Source organism: Ceratotherium simum, chromosome 29 (genome assembly GCF_057802395.1).
Source record: "Ceratotherium simum simum isolate JZ-2026a chromosome 29, ASM5780239v1, whole genome shotgun sequence".
Taxonomy (NCBI): Eukaryota; Metazoa; Chordata; class Mammalia; order Perissodactyla; family Rhinocerotidae; genus Ceratotherium; species Ceratotherium simum.
The window spans coordinates 21,651,416-21,667,315 of record NC_141928.1 but is presented as its reverse complement, the minus strand read 5'-3'; the positions used below and the strand labels follow the sequence as shown (position 1 = coordinate 21,667,315).

Here is a 15,900-nt window from a genome sequence, read left to right as displayed (position 1 = left end):
ACGTCTGGCAGACCCCTGCACCCAGGGCTGGACAAAGCAGGACCTCTCGAACTCGCCTGCCCCAGAGAACCCCTGGGGATGGAGGAAATGGGCACCGGCTGGCACTGGGGAGCTGCAGCAGACTACAGTTTGCCCCCACCCTCCCCGCCCCCTCCACGTGTTTTTGCTTCTAACACCCACTGCCCTGGGCTCCTGGGACAGCTTAGCCTGTGCGGGGAGAGGGTGGGGAGTGACTGGGCATTCACCGCCTCCCCCATGCCTTGTCCAAAGACGGACAGCCTGGAAGCCCCGTCCCCTTGCCCTGAGTGGGGACAGCTCTAGGCCTAACTTACACGCCAGTGTCCCCTGTGGGATCAGGCTGCAGCCGCCCTCCCAGGCCTTTGCCTGAAATCCTGCTCTGCTTGGCTTCCCTCCTGACTCTCTCCTCATTTACTGCCCTCCCCGCCGCCCCTTCCTTAGTGAACCATGCGCCTACAAATCCTCATCTCAGAGTCAGGTCCTGGACCCGCCCTAAGATGGGCCACCTCTCCGTGTTGAAACATCCACGCACGTTGTGCATTCTACCCCATAACACACCTGTGTGTTTTAATCAAAAAGCATTCTCTGTAAATAACCTTCAAGTAAGATGTGCCAAGATGCGGGTGCGGCTCAGGGGCCCCTGCACACCTGCTGCCTGTCCCAGATTGAGCTGTGCAGGGGGACCAGGGGAGAGGGGGTGGCGTGTGATGCTCTGGGGCCTCCCTCTGTCCTACCCACCCCTCTCTCCGTGTCGAGTAATCAAAATCCCAGCCACACGGGCAGGCCACACAGCACGCTGCACCCCAACCTTGTTCAGATCTCTTTATTGAAAAATTAAAGTCATAAGCTCTGTATATAAATACACTGACGTCGCTGGTCACCTGCAAGGCCTCTGGGGTAGGCTGGGGGTGCAGTGGGAAGCTGGGGTCCCCAGGGGTGTGGAGAGGGAAATAAATAATAAATACCATGGGGACAAGGAGCTGGGAGGGGGGATCTGAATGGGGGGCGGCTCGGTGCTTATTTGTGGCACTAAGGTCCTGCAAGACGCCCCCCAGCTGGGGGCCATGTCCACGAATCCTTGCGTGACCCACTCCAGATGAAGGCTCTGGCGTCTGGGGATGGGCCGGGTCCTAGCTGGCCAGGGGGCAGCAGTGCCCCATCCAACCCAGAGTAACAGGCCCTGGCAGGCCTCAGGTGCAGTGTCAAGACACAGGTGCTCTGCCCAGCCCTTCCTTTTCCCCATCCCGAAACCCACACTTGTATAGCGCCTGCTGTGTACTGGGCACGGCACCAGATCCTGACCCGACCTCTGTTTGCCCGCCCGGCTCTCTTCTCCCGGTTCTGGTCCAGTGGACCGGGAAGGAGTACGGGGAGATCTTCCTGCCACCCTGGCCATGCAGCCCCAGCCCTCGCAGAGCTTAATCATGCCAGGAGGGAGGAGGACCAGGGCCGGGGGCCAGGCGGCCGTGGGAGGCCCGCGGGCCTTGGCCCCTACAGCATCACGTTGAACTCGGTGACCAGAAAGTCGATGTAGTCCCGCTCCTTGGTCTTGAAGGCCTCTGCGATGAGGCGCGCGGCCTCCTGATGCTCCTTGCCCCGAAGCGTCACCCCGTTCACTTCCAGGATCACATGGCCCACCTTGAGCTGCCCAGAGTTGTGGGCCGAGCCGCCTCGCTGCAGAGGCGAGACACAGGGCAGGGGGCACAGGGGTGCCTGAGGGCTAGGCCGGCCTGGCTTTGACTCCCACTGGGTCAGGTCCGACACTGCCAACCAGGCAGCTACAGTCTGGGCGTCCATTGCCCGGATTGGGAAAACTGAGGCTCAGCCAGAGCAAAGGTGGTATGAGCCTGGTCTGCCCTGGGGTGCTGGGTCACCTCTGGTGGTGGCAAAACCCTGGGGATGCTAAGAGAGGAGCCTCCCGAGATAGGGAGAGATGGTCTGGCAGGGCCCCTGGGGATGTACCTGAATCGTGACGATCCTCGGCAGGGGCTGGCGGGTGTTGGCGCCCCCCTCGATAGCGATGCCCAGGGTGGCTGCACTTTTCTTCACACGGACCAGGGTGGACGTGGGCTCCAGGAGGCCAGGCTGCGGGTGTGAGGAAGGAGACCAGTGACGGAAGCCTTCTCGGTGGACAGGCCATGACGGGCCCCCGGGTCAACAGGGCTCAGACCCCGCCCCGTGCTGGGAGCCTCCGGGACGCTGGCGCTAAGCTAAGCACTTGGTGTTCTCAGCTATCTAATTGCTACAAAAATCCCTGAGGCCGGGAGGTTGAGGCGCTGGCCCAAGGCTGCCTGGTGGTGGCATCAGGACTTGATCTGGGCCCACCTGCCTCGGCCACCAGCCATGTCAGAACTGAGCTCAAAGATTCTCCAGACCAACCTCTAGCGCCCAGCTTGTCAGTGTCAGTGGGAAGGAAGGATGTAAACCAGGCCTCCAGGCTCGGACACCCACGCCCTCCAGGGATGGGGCTCCCTCCCTCCCCTGTGGTCACTTGTCCAGCTGACCCCGGTCGGGACCTCCTGTTCTCCACCTGGGGCCTGCCTTCCCCTCACCCTCTGCACCCCCTCCTCCTCGCTCACCGGCTTGGGGGCCCCCTCTGTGGTCCTCTCGTTCCGAGGTGGCTCCTTGCTACTCCTGCTCTTGGTGGACGCCATCTGTCTGCCTCGGCCTGGGGCGCTGGCCTCTGCCTCGCCGGCGTCCACACCACTGTCCTCACTCAGGGTCTGCCCGCTGTCCGAGAGCTGGGAGAGCGTGGAGGCTGCTGGGAGGGGGAAACAGGAGGAGAGCAGTGGTTTATACAGCTGGGGTCACAGAGGGCTTCCTGGAGGAGGTGACGGAGCTTCAGGTGGGAAGGCTAGGGGGATCCCCCGGGCAGAGATGTGGGGCTGGAGGGCAGGGAGACTCCCCACCACCCTTCCACTTGCTCTTCCAACCGGGCCTGGCCCCAAGGCCGCCACTTCCAGGATGTCTGCCCTGACTGCCCCTGGCATCATGATTAAAACAGAGGTCAGCAGGCAAACCCAACCCACAGATGTGGGTTGTTTGTTTTTTTTAAACTCAATGCTATCTTTTTCTTTTTTTTTTTTGCTGAGGAAGACTGGCCCTGGGCTAACATCTGTGCCCATCTTCCTCTACTTTATATGGGACGCCACCACAGCGTGTCTTGACAAGTGGTGCATAGGTCCACGCCCGGGATCCAAACCTGTGAACCCTGGGCCGCTGAAGTGGAGTGCGGACTTAACCGCTATGCCACCCAGCCGGCCCCAATGCTGTCAATTTTTAATGATGACCAACACATCCAAATTAGGAGGTTTCAAATAAAAGTTAAATGTCTAACTTCTTGGAAAAAAATGGATGGTCTGCCATGCCCGGTCTGTACCCTGCATGACCCCAACCCCAACTGGCCTGAGCTGAGAGGTGGGCACACGCTCTCTGGTTCACCTGTCAAACCTGAGCTGCCTCAACGGCATCACCTCTTAGTTTGAGACACGCTGGAGTCTGGCAGGCAGGGTTTGAATCCCCTCTGGCCAGCTGTGCAATCCTAGGTGAGTTACACAGCCTCTCTGAGCCTCCATGTTCTCGTTCTAACACAGGAGCAATGATGCCTATCCCATGGGGTTATCATAAACACTAACAGACACGATGTACAGAGTGAAGCAGTCAAGAGAACAGACTGGTGCTAGACTGCCTGGCCCACAGTTACTCCCTGTGCCTCAGTTTCTTCCTCTGTAAAATGGGGATGGTAACAGTACTGCCTCCCAGGGCTGCTGGGAGGATGAGATGAGCTACTACATAGGCGAGGCACACCGAGAGGGCAGTACACCCGTCGGCTTTTATTATGGTGTGTCCAGCTCAGCGCCAGGTAGAGGCGGGAGGGATCCGTCTAGACAGCTCAGGTTTCTCTGGCCACATCCTGCCTGCTCGCCCCTTAGTTCCCTCGCTAAGCTCCTGAACGCGGGAGCCTGCCTCCTGCATCCTAGTCTGCTCATTGCGTGGCATCCAGCAGGCACTCAGTAAATGTCCCCAGACCTGGCCTGCCACCTTCCCTGGCCACAGCGGGCCCTGGGTACCACTGCAGCCACAAGAGGGCAGCAGAATCCAAGAAAATGTACTCGACCAGCTAACAGGAGGGAGACCAGAGCCTGCGGAAGGAGTGGTGGAAACTCAGCTCTACCCTTCCCTGCGCCTCCTCGGCTGGACGGCCTCTGGAAACTCAGGGGTTCTGGAAGGTCCAGCCTGCACTCTGACCCTGAAGCCCCAAGACCCCACGGGTCCAGAGACTGCAATGCAGTACCCACCTTTCCCGCTGCACTCGCTCCGTGCCAAGCCCTGGGTCAGATCACCGAAGCCACCCCAGCCCTCATGGAGCTCAGTCTTACTGGGGAGACTGGTAGGTGAATGCAGGTCTGGGGGCGCAGGAGGAGGAGCCCGACCCGCACAGCGACCCGGTGGGGGGAAGTCACTGTCTTCTCCGTTCCACGACGGGAAAGCAGGCAGCTTGTCACAGTCACACAGCTGGCAGATGGCAGAGCCAGACTGACACTCGTGTCTCCGACCCCAAAGCCCCTCAATTCGGGTTCCAGACCCTGTTCCCAGGCCACCCTGACCCTGAGCGGGGAAGGCCTGGGCTGGAAGGCCTCTCGCTGGGTGAGCACCTGCTCCCACTCCGGGGGACAGACGGAGACCCCCAAGACCACCCCGGGCGCCCGAGGCCCGGTGTGTCTGCGGCACTCACTGCGCGTCTGAGGCAGCGCCCTGACTTCGTTCACGTCGGGCTCGCTGTCGGGCCGGTGCACCTCCACCATGACGAAGTGCTGGTTTGTGCCCGTCTGGTCCGGGCGGCCGGAGGGCGAGGGTGGCAGCAGGCAGCCCCCCGCCTGCACGGCCTCTGCAGGGGGGCTTTGCAGGTGCGGGGGGGACTGGACCCTCGGGAAGGGGCCGATGGGGTGCTGGTGGACCAGGGCCAGGTGGGCGTCCAGTGGCCTCTTGGAGCCGGGCTTGGGAGGCGAGACGGAGGCGTAGATGGGGGAGGAGGGCGAGTCTTGAGCCGAGGGTGCCTCCGGGGCCGGGGCGGTGCCCGCCGGCGGGCCATGGCTCCGCGGAGCCGAGAAGACGATGCCCGAGTGGGAAGATGCGGAGGAAAGCGGCTTCCTCTGCGGGAGCGAGCGGTGGTCGTGGCCTCGGCCCAGAGGTGGGGGGGCCGGCGGCAGCCCCTCGGAGGAGGATTTGACATCATCCTGCCAAAAGACCCAACAGGAGTAGAAGGAGTCAGAGCCCATGGCGGCTGCACCAGGCGAGCCCGGAGCAGCCGAGTGGGCCCGGCGCGGCTGGGATTCCGTCCCGCTCTGCCGGCCCTCGGCCACGCGGCTCTGAATAATGCAACGCCCAGTGGAAACGTCTCCCAGCGACTCGGCAGCTGATAAGCATCGGGATCCTGGCGGGCGTCTCGGGGGACGGCATCATTACCTTTGGGAACTGAAGTTCTTGGCATCAGCTGGGCCTTGTCACAGGGAACAAGGCTTAGTCAGAGGCAGGAGGCAGAGGATGAAAAAACCAAAAAGGCACTTCTTTGGCTTTTCTTTTTAGGGGATTGTCATGGCTACTAGAGACGGGAGATGCGATGACAGGACTGGAGCGAGAGAGAATGGATAGGAAGGGGACGGACACAGGGGCTGGGGTGCTGTGTGGCCCTGGGCAAGCCACAGCACCTCTCTGAGTGTGCCTCGGGCAACGGGGGAAAGTGCACCCAGCCAGCAGGGTTGTGGGGATGTGAGGCGCCACGTGTATAACATGTTAGCAAGGTGCCTGCGACCCCGCAGGTCCTTGCTGAGAGGCAGCTATGGAAACCGTCATTCCTAGTCCCTCTCTGCCTGTGCTAGCATCCGATACTTGCATAGCTCTGAAGGCAGTGCAGGCGCCGTGCCAAATGCCTTCCTTAAATTCATCAACTTACCCCTTGCCACAAACTTACGGGGTCGGGACACTATCATTATTCCCATTTTACTGATGGGAAAACCAAGGCACAGAGAGGTTAAGAAACTTGCCCAAAGACACACAGTCGGTGGCAGAGGTGGGATTTGAACCCAGTCAGTCTGGCTCCAGAGCCCAGGCCATTGAACAGTTATTTGGGTCAGAATCACAAGGGGACGCTGCCCAGGCTGCTGATGCGTGTGAGCCACACGGGTGTGAGGTCACGTTTAACTTCCATTTCCAGCGTGGTCGTGCGGCCTCTCTGGAGAGTTCTCTGCACACACTCTTTGTTTCAGTCCTTGCTGTGAGAATGTTCAGATAACACGGCAAAAGTAACACCGACTCAGCCACCTGTCCAACTGCCTAAAACTCCCAGAAGCAGCGGAGAGCCGGAGGGCTGTCCCGGCCCCTGCTGAAGATGGTTGCTGAGGGACAATTGTGTGTTGGCCTGGGGCCTCTGTCCCCTCCCTGCAGCTCTCCCAAGGAGCCAGCCCCCCGGGCCGGGGAGGGAAAACACAATGAAAGGCCCAGAGAGGGTCTTACCAGGGACACATCCGGGAGGGCGTTCACATTGCCCTGGACAGCCTCGCCAGTTTCCTCCAGGTCCAGAGTGTTCTAGAAACAGGAAAGAAAGCAATGTGAGCAGGTACAAACCGAGAGGGAAAAACCAGGTTGCTCTCTAGGACACCAAAATCTACGGGCCCTGGGACTCCTTCACGTGGACTGTTTCTCCCGACGGGCCCCACTCCGTGGGAATGGACTTGACACAGTAAAACAAACGTCAATTTTCCTGTCGGTCACCTTGAAATCAACTTTTCTTTGAGACTTTCCAGGCCTGCCCTGGAGGACCTGGAGATGCTGGGGTGGCCCCGGCCTTGTCAGCCTGGAACGCTATGCCCAGCATGCTCCCCGCCTCCAAAACCCAGGGGTTCTCTACCCCCTGCTCGGGACAGAATCCCAGGAAGGCGTGGAAATGGCCAGATGCAAATGAGAGGTGGATGGGGAAGTCTCTCTCTCTCTTCATTTTAATGGTTTTAATCGTGAGGGGGTGGTTAAGGCTTAAATGGACCTTATTTTGCAAAAACGCCCATTTCTTCCCTCTGCCCTAACTCACCAGAAGCAGCCTAGTGCTCCCTCAAGTGACGCTGAGCTGCCATAAGGCCACCTCCAGGCCACCCTGGGAGAGCCCAGGATGCAGCGATCAATACTGAGCAGTCTCAAGGCTCCTGGGGACGCAGAGGAGGTGAGACACCACCCCTGCCTTCAGCAGCTTAGAGACCCTTGGGTCAACACACACAAGCAAGGAGGAGACTGTGCGCAGAGTCAGGAAACACAGGCATAGAATGCAGCTGGGGAGGGGTTATCAAGGAAGGCTCCCTGGAGGAGGGAGCACAGCTTAAAGCTGAGTCTTGTGGGTGAGCTGGGCATAGGCGGGAACGATGGGTGTTTCAGAGGGGAGAGTGTGCATAAAGCAGGAAGGACAGAGGATGTTTGAGAATCTTCTAGAGGTTCCACAAGAGTCAAGTGTGGAGCTGCTTGGCTCTGAGCCTGAGGGCAGTGGGTTGCCATGGAGACGTGGTCAGGTTTGCCATCTATGAAGAGCGCCTTGGCTCAGTCCCTCTCCAGCCACAGAGAACAACGCAGGCATGTCAGGGCCTTCACACTGGCTGTTCCCTCTGCCTGGAATATCCTTCCCCTAGGCTAGCCACAAGGCATGCTCACTTCCTTCAAGACCTTACTCAAATGTCACCTCCTCCAAGAGGTCTACCCTGACAACCCCACCTAAAATCACAACCCCTATCCCCCACCCTGCTTTATGTTTCTCCTTTGCCCTGATCACTGTTCCTTGCCCAGTGGCCAGGATGTGATCCTTGAAACGTAAGTCACATAACGTCTCTCCCCAGCTCATAACCCTCCAGGGCCTTTCCATTTTACTAGGAGGAAATTCCAAACTCTGACCTCATTGTGCCTAGTGACCTGCCCTTCCTTGCTACTCCTCTGACAGGATGGGACTGTTCCTGCCGCAGGGCCTTTGCACTCACTACTCTCTCTGCCCATAGTGCATTCCTGGTGCACTCTCTCACTTCATGTAGTTCTGACCTCAGCGGGGCCTTCCCAAACCAGCCCTAAAACAGCATCCCTCCCCATACCCCACACCACCTCTGTCTCACCCCTGACCCTGCTTCAGTTTTCTGTGTAAGATTTATCACTACCTGATGTTACTATCGATTTGTTTATTGTCTGTCTCTCCCACTAGGATAAAAACTCCTCAAAGGCAGGACCTGTACTATCTGGTCCCTGCTCTATCCTCAGTGTTCAGGATAGGGGCTGCCTGATAAATATTTACTCAGCAAATTAATGAGTCCGGGAAAGAATCTATGGGTGACTGAATTAATCGATCCCTCTGGCCGTCACGGGGAGGAGGCCTGGGCAGGCAGAGAATCGAGCTAGGCGGCTACTGCAGGTCATCCTGGAGAGCAGTCATGGGGGCCGGAAGGAGGGTGAAAGCAGCGGTGGGGGGGGAAGGAGCCCCCGATTCCACACCCCCAGGGCAGAGGCCGCCGGGTCACTGCCCACTGATCCCCATCCGGAACGATCCTCCTGAAGCCTTGAGCATTCTGGGCAGGCAAATGGAGCATGATCACGAAGGCCAGTCACGGGGACCCACCAACCCACCAGATGCTCAGCCCTCGGGCTCTGAGCCTGCCCCATGCGGGCTCCTCATCTGGTCCCGTGATGCCTCTGGGCAATGTCCAGCCAGGACAGCTGCCCCGTTTTACCAAGAAAGCTGAGGCGTATGTGCAGACCTGGCTTCCCGACCTTCCCCCGCCTCCCGGGAAGATGCTGCTGACAGCCTCGTGATGCGAGGACAGGGGGGATCCTCGGGGAGCGGGGGTGATGGGGTTACTCTCGCACCCACTGACTAGCGGCCCCAGTTCTGGCTTCTCTGAGATCACACCCAGCTATGCCACTTCCAGCTGAGGGACGGTGGGCAAATCACTGAGCCGCTCTGTGCCTCAGTTTCCTCATCTGCAAAATGGGGTCACAGCAGTCCCTCCCTCATGGGGCTGATGTATTAACACCTAAAAGATGCTCAGAACAGAGCCTGGCACAGTGTACGAGGGGAAGGGACTGTTATACACATCGGAGGCCTGGGACCTTGCAAATGAGCCCCAGCAACCGAATGGCTGCAAAAGTGCCCTGGGCAGTGTAGACACTTGGATGGAAGGAAAGGGCAGTCCTCCCACACCCTCCTCCAAAACCACAAGTCCAGTGCTCCCTGGAGACAGTCCAGCTGGGCGACGTGGACCATCCAGAGCTAAGGTGACGGGCCAGGCAGGGCTGGGTACGTGCACGGATGTCCCCAGACTTGGCGGTCACAGCCCTGGCCTCAGCGGGGGGCACCGAGAGGGGTCAGAGGCCGGGACGTGTCTACACTGAAGACAAGAGGGGCCTCCAGCACACGGAGCCACTGCCACCTGCCCCAGAAACTCCATCTGCAGGCACCCTGGGCTCAGACGACTGTCCACGGTGGGGCCAGAGTCACAGGATTCTGTCTTGTTCTGGAACATCAGAAGCTTTGAGCATTCACTTAGTCACTCAACAAACATTTATCAGGCAGCCTTGACTTACGAGGAAAGCTCACGGGGTAAGAAGATGAGCAGGTCACTTGTCCTCAACACCCAGCAGAGGGCCATGCACACAGCAGCTGCCAGCAAACTCTTGTTCCGAATCCCTGATGGGGCCGGCAGTAGTAACAGGGCCACGGGAGGGGGAAAGAAGGATCCAGAACCTGACAACACGAGCACGTCTTTGCCGGGCACCACAGGAGGGCGTGCCTTTCTCTCAGAAAGAAGGCTATCACAGAACTACACACTGTGGAGGACCTACCGGGTACCAGGCCCCCACTGGGCGTTTCACTTACATGATCTCCTGTGATTCTCCCAATGACCTGGCGAGGCAGGCGCTAGGATTCCCTCAGCTCACATCTTTCACATTTAAGCTCAGAGAGGGATGTGACTTGTCCGGGGCCACACAGCCGTTCTACAGATCAGGTTTCTCACCCAGGTTGGGGTGACCTAGCCCGACCCCAGAATTGGACATGGCCCTGATACTGTAGGAACCAGAGGGCCCAGGAGAACCCTCTCTGAATCAAGAGAGAAGAAAGCCACCGTGGGGCCTGGCCTCGGCCATTCTCTGCTCTCAGTGGCGGCCTGGAGCCGAGAGGGAAGGCAGGGGTGGAGGGCGGGGAGGGTGAGCGTGGAGTGGGACGAACACCGGCCTGAGGGAGGCCTGAAGTGGAGCAAACGGCAGACGGGTCCGAGCCCTGCCCTGCCTGACTCCATCTGCTGAATCCAGACGCTCAGGAGCCCCGGGTCCCCGAGCCACGCTCCTCGTGCATCTGAAATAGCTGCAGACAGCAGGCTAAGAACCCGGGGGATGCGTCAGCAGAAACGCCTCGGAACAGGCTTCGGGAGGAGATCAAGGTCAGAGCTCACGCAGGAGCCGGCCTGCGTGTCCTGGCCTCCCCTCTGCCCCGCCACACACGCTAGCTGCTTGGGGCTCCCCTTCTCCTGCCCCCACTGAGGCCAGAGCCCAGCGGAGGGTTTAGACCTAGTGGCTCAATTAATCTTGCCACAGGGACCCTCCATCCATTCTACAGCTGAGGTGACCGAGGTTCAGAGAGGGAAGGCCACCTGCCCAAGATCACACAGCAAGGAGGGGCCAGGACGCTGAATCCTATTCAAGGTCTAACTCTTATCCAGTGCTTGCCAGGGGAGCCAGGATGCCCTCAGGACCCGCTGCCGTTGCTCCCTTTCCTCTTTCCTCCTCAAATCTGTGGCGGTTCAGAAAATCCCCTCCCTCTCAGAGAAAAAAACTGCTTTTTGTCTGAGTTGGCGCAATCAGGGCCCGGGTTCCGCGGGAGTCTGGGCTGAGGGAACTGTGGGGCCGAAGCGAAATGATGGGAGGCAATCACCCATGCCGACCTCCGCCAGCTGGACTCGTGGTCCTGGAGATGGAGGCTGGGAAGGCCTCCTGCGGCCCAGGAGCCACCTCAGCTAATGAACAGAGCCCTCCCCTCTCTCCAGCCCAGTTCCCGGCTTTCTCTGCCACGTCCCCTCTTTATGATGAGAGGGCTCCTACACAAAGGTGCTATTTTCAGCTCTTTGTTCTTTTTGTTTCTTTACTCCGATGTCAGGACAACAGGCTCTCCCCACCTCCGCCCCAAAATGCACCAGAGGCCTGAGGCTGGGGGGCGGGGCATTCCCCCTTCTCTTTTGGGAAAACTGAGGCATGGAGTCACAAAGGCTTCTGGAAGGTCACCAGTGAGGGCCGAGATTTCTGCCCCAGGGGCTGCTGAGAGAAGGCAAGAGGAGGACACAGAGAGAGAGAGAGAGGAGAGAAACCTGAGAGGGAGGAAGGAAAATAAGAGAGAAAAGAGGGAAGGGGCAGGATTTGGAGAAAAGATCGAGAAGGGGAGAGCGAAGGGAGAAGGAGAGGCAGGAAAACTGAGGGAAGATCGAGGCGAGGCGGCACAGCCAGAGCTGGGGAGAGGAGCCTGTCACCCCAGGAAGGATGGGGTGGTGGGAGCCGGGTAGAGCCAGACAGTCCTGGCGTTCCTGGGGGTAGTGGGGCTGCCCAGAGAGAAGGAGACAGGTCTGGGGCCCAAAGGATCATGGGGCCAGACCGCGGGTGAGGGCCACGCTGGTGGAGCCGGATCTCTCCAGAACGGGGTGGGTGTGGGAGTCTGGAGGCCGAAGGGGAGGCTCAGAGGAGCGGACTGGGAGAGAAATGACCCCAAACAGAGGTCTGGAACCCGCACTCGCTAGCGTGGCTGAGACCACGGGCACTGCCCGACGCCAGGCCGCGACAGGGCCATTTAGCAGCTCGTCCACGCCTGCTGTCCACAGGACCACCACACCACAGAAGCAGAAAAGTCGTTGGAAGCCTGGGCATGAAGCCCGCCCGAGACGAGGAGTCACTGCCTTGTCCCAAGGAGGCCAGAGCACGCTTCCTTCTGCCCCCTCGCACCTTCCTCCCGACGGTCTTAGCCAAAGGACGTCATTCAGTGGACAGCACGTGACCCAGAATCCCCAGGGCAGGGCTGGAGGAGCCCTCAGGACAGGCATGGGAAACCAGGGCTCCAGGAGGGAACGCAGGCGCCGTGACCCTGGCTGGGGGGCGACACTGCGTCTCTCTTTTCCTTAACCTCTAACTGCAAGGGAGCACTTCCTTCCATTATAAATGGAGGCAACACAGCCCAGCCGAACCAGCCGCGCCTGTGACACTGTCACCAACCGAGGTCCCAGATCTTTCACGTCACATTCCCATTGTTGCAGATGCTGCAAAATCCCATGCATGCTCATCACAATTACAGACCCCGTTACTGGGCGTGCTAATAAAGGAGCACATGCTTTCCGATGCGTTTCAGTATTTTGAAAACGGCATTTCATTATAATAATTTGTCTCCTTTGTGACCCTATGTATTTTATTTTTAAACATTTAAAACTGTTGTTCTGAGAAGGGGTCCCAGGGCTTTGCCAGCCTGCCAGCGGAGTCCATGGCACGGAAAAGGTGAAGAACCCCAGTCTTAAGTCAGTGCTTAGTCCAATGAGCCCATTTTATAGCCGGGAAAATCGGGGCTCTGAGAGGAGCAGGGGCCGGCCACGTCCCGACAGGCTCTGACCCCTGTGGACTCGGTTCTGTTTGGTGGAAAGAACTTCCAGCCCATCCGTGTCCTCGCTCACGGCGGCAGATGCTCCGTAAAGGACGGGCTGGGAGGAACGTTCCTTGTTTCAGATGCAGGCTGAAGACCCTGAGGGTCCCTAAGGCTTCCGGCAAATTTATGGTTCTGGAGTGCAGGGGACACATGCTGAGGCCTCTCAGAAGGGAATGGGCTGTTCTACTCGAGGAAAAGACTAATTCTGGCCTCGCTGTGCCCGTCTGGGCACTAGGCAGCTTCCTGGGTTGGGGGCTATGGAGCCAGTCTACCTGACAAAGTACCTGTGTACCTGGATAGCGCCTGACAGTGTACCTGTGTGCCCGGACAGGGTCACCCCACCCCTCTGAGCTCTTTCCACACACAGGGGAAGCATCTTAAAAGCTGCAAACAGGATCATGTCACTTTCCTAATGAAGACCCTCAACAGTGTCCCACGGTTTCAGGATTAAACCCTAGTCCCCAGTGCCTCCTGCTGCTGACCCTCGGCCCTCTCCCCTTCACCCCCGGCACTGTGGCCCCACCAGCCTCCTGCAGCTCTCTGAGTGTCCAAGAGGCTTGCAGCTCAGGGCCCTTGCAGGTGCTGGTACAGCTGGTCAGCAACCTAGGCTGCCTCGCCTTGTCCAGAGTGTGAATTATGTCGATGACTGGATTCGAGGCTGCCTCCCCACCAGACCTGCTAAGCTTCAGGAGGGCAGGCGCGCTGCTGTTTTTTTTTGCTCAGGGCCCCACTCAGAGCCTGGCATGCAGAGGGTACTCAGCGAACGCCTGCCATAAACAAAGGAGAGGTTGAGTGAATGAGCGAGTGAATAGATGGGTTCCTTCTGCTCCCACACTGGGGGAGGACTCGCCCAGCAGACGACTCCAAACTCCAGGCTGGACAAGGCAGACGCAGGAGGTGAGAGGAGGTCCTCGGATCATCTGCTCCCTGTTTCTGGGAAGAGCTGCTTTGACAGTTGGGGGTCTCTGCAGCCGGAGGGTCTGAGACAGAACTGAGTCTCCCCCCCTCCTTCTGCCTCGATGAGGAAGAAGGAATGGAGGCCACAGCGGAGGAGGCTGAGGCAGCCAAGTGCTGACAGCCACGCCCAGTGCCCCTTCTGACCTCACTGCAGGGGGAGAGGGGCAGGAAGGCCCTCACAGGCAGGGGCCCCACCCCCAGCATCCTTTCGCAGGTCCGGGAGCCCCTTTCCAGGTACATGAGAGTCCTGGAGGGCAAAACCGCTGAAATCCAGGTGGAAAAGGCTGTGCTTAAGGCCGGGACAAGTCCCAGCTGCCACCCCCTCTCTCAGTGGCACCTGCTCCATGGGCACAAGGCTGGACTCGGCCTCTGCAACCCCTGTTACTCTGCACCCCTCTGCAGTGCCCTTCCAGCCCTTAGAATAACAACAGAATTGGCTCCCATGTACTCCACTCCTGCAAGTCCACCCCTGAGCTCACTGAACCTTCACGACAACCCATCGGCGGCTGCTCTTATCAGCCCCGTACACAGATGCGGAAACTGAGGCTCCAAAAGCCTAGGTCACCTGCCCAAGGTGACCTGGCTCCTAGTTGGGATGGCCAACCCCCATCTGTGGGATTCAGGAGCCTGGGCATTTAAGGCCCCCTGCCTCCAGATGAAGAACTCAAGAATGAATTCTTGAATTCTTCTTCCTCTCAGCCAACATCTTTATGGCAGGGGGAATGATATTGTTTGGAGGCGGCAAAAAATTCCCAGGGCTGACTCTCCATTGGAAATGGACAAGAGACGAATGGAAAATGAACACAAGCTGTTGACGGGGACGGCTGCACCTGATTTCCTCTGATCGATTGCATCTGGTTGTGGGAAAGCGGCTGCAGAACGAGCCACGTTTAACCCGGAATTGACAGCCGTGTGGCATGATCCGGGGAATTTGGGCTAAATGGAAACTGGCTCCATCTGGGTCATGAGAGCCAGACACCTGCCACCCTGCCAGTCGGAACGCCAGAGCCAAGCACATTTTCCTGCGATGTGGGAGGTGAAAGTTTAGAAGGACTGGAACGTTAGACGTGATCCTCAGTGGCTAGGGTGTGCGGTTTCATTTCAGTTTCTGCTCCAGGTTTCCTGGGCCCCCACTCTGTTCCAGGCCCTGGGCTAGCACTGGGGACACAGAGCAGAGAAAGATGTGGTCCCTGCCTGCACCCCACCAGCTCTCCCTGGTTACTGGGGAAGACAAACACAGGAAGAGCTTAAAACAACGTGGCAGGCGTTTTAGCAGAGATATGAAAAGCACGAAGCTCCATGAGGGAAGGGATCTGGGGCATGAGAAAGAAATGTTTTTGGTTGTTGTCCATCCAGATTTGGGGGCTGTTTGTTACTCAGCATCACCGCAGCAGAAGCTCACTGATACATGGCATTGCTGCAGACCAGCGCCTGGCACTTAGTGGCGAATAAATACACATCATCTCAAGCTCTCTCTCTGCAGGAATGCTGCAGCCCTTGTTCGAATACAGAGAAGTGGTGGGAACATAGAGCTGCCATTCCTTGCTGCACCTCCCCTGGAATATATTCCAGAATCTTCTGATAGAGAGGACTCTCAGACTTAGGGGAGCCTTAGAGGTCTGCCTTGATTGTACAGATGGGGGGGCTGAGGCCAATGGTGGGTGAGGGGCTTTCCTGAGGGCACACTGTGTAGTAGGGACAGAGCCGAGGAAGGGTGTGGGGCTCCTAACTCCCAAGATGGGGCCTCGTGCCCTGCATGCCCACAGAAGGGGCTTCCAGGAGGAGGAGGTCTCTGTCTCGTGGCTCCACATGTAAGCAGCATGGGGCATCCAGTCTGAGACCTGCTGTGTGTGTGAAGGGAGGGGTTCCCAGCAGACACCAAGGCCAGGGCTGACCAGGCAGCGGGAAGAGCTGGTACCTGCAGAGCCATCATCCCATCTCTCAGCAGCTCAGGCTGCACAACCTTCCCCAGGCCCTTCCTGGGAACAAACCTGTTCTTGGTACAAACCCACTCTCATCTATTCCCAACAGTCAGTGGCATCCTATTAAAACTAAGTCACACCATGTTGGCCCTTGCTCTAACTTGCCAGTCGTTCCATCTCACTCAAAGCCCTCAGCACATAACCTGTCACTGCCCTTCCCCTCACTCACTCTGTTCCAGTCTCATGGTCTCCTGGACCTTGCTCAGACACTGCAGGCACACTCCCACCTCAGGGCCTTTGCACCTGCTGTTC

At 58.6% G+C, this 15,900-nt stretch overlaps 1 protein-coding gene across 4 annotated transcripts in view; it reads right to left on the bottom strand.

Annotated features, from left to right (window-relative positions):
• Nucleotides 1-825: 825 nt before the first annotated feature.
• The window catches only part of WHRN (whirlin), a 95,592-nt gene continuing 80,517 nt past the window's right edge, over nucleotides 826-15,900 (bottom strand). For 2 of the 4 annotated variants that reach the window (XM_087419220.1, XM_004423362.3), the window contains 5 exons: nucleotides 6,532-6,603; nucleotides 4,754-5,255; nucleotides 2,598-2,779; nucleotides 1,981-2,103; nucleotides 826-1,692 (listed from right to left, as the gene is read on the bottom strand). In XM_087419220.1, the coding sequence (XP_087275346.1) occupies nucleotides 1,510-1,692; nucleotides 1,981-2,103; nucleotides 2,598-2,779; nucleotides 4,754-5,255; nucleotides 6,532-6,603 (1,062 nt within the window). In that variant the 3' untranslated portion in view covers nucleotides 826-1,509. The remainder of the gene's footprint in view (nucleotides 1,693-1,980; nucleotides 2,104-2,597; nucleotides 2,780-4,753; nucleotides 5,256-6,531; nucleotides 6,604-15,900) is intronic. The other 2 variants (XM_087419221.1, XM_014782094.2) reach the window with 1 other exon arrangement.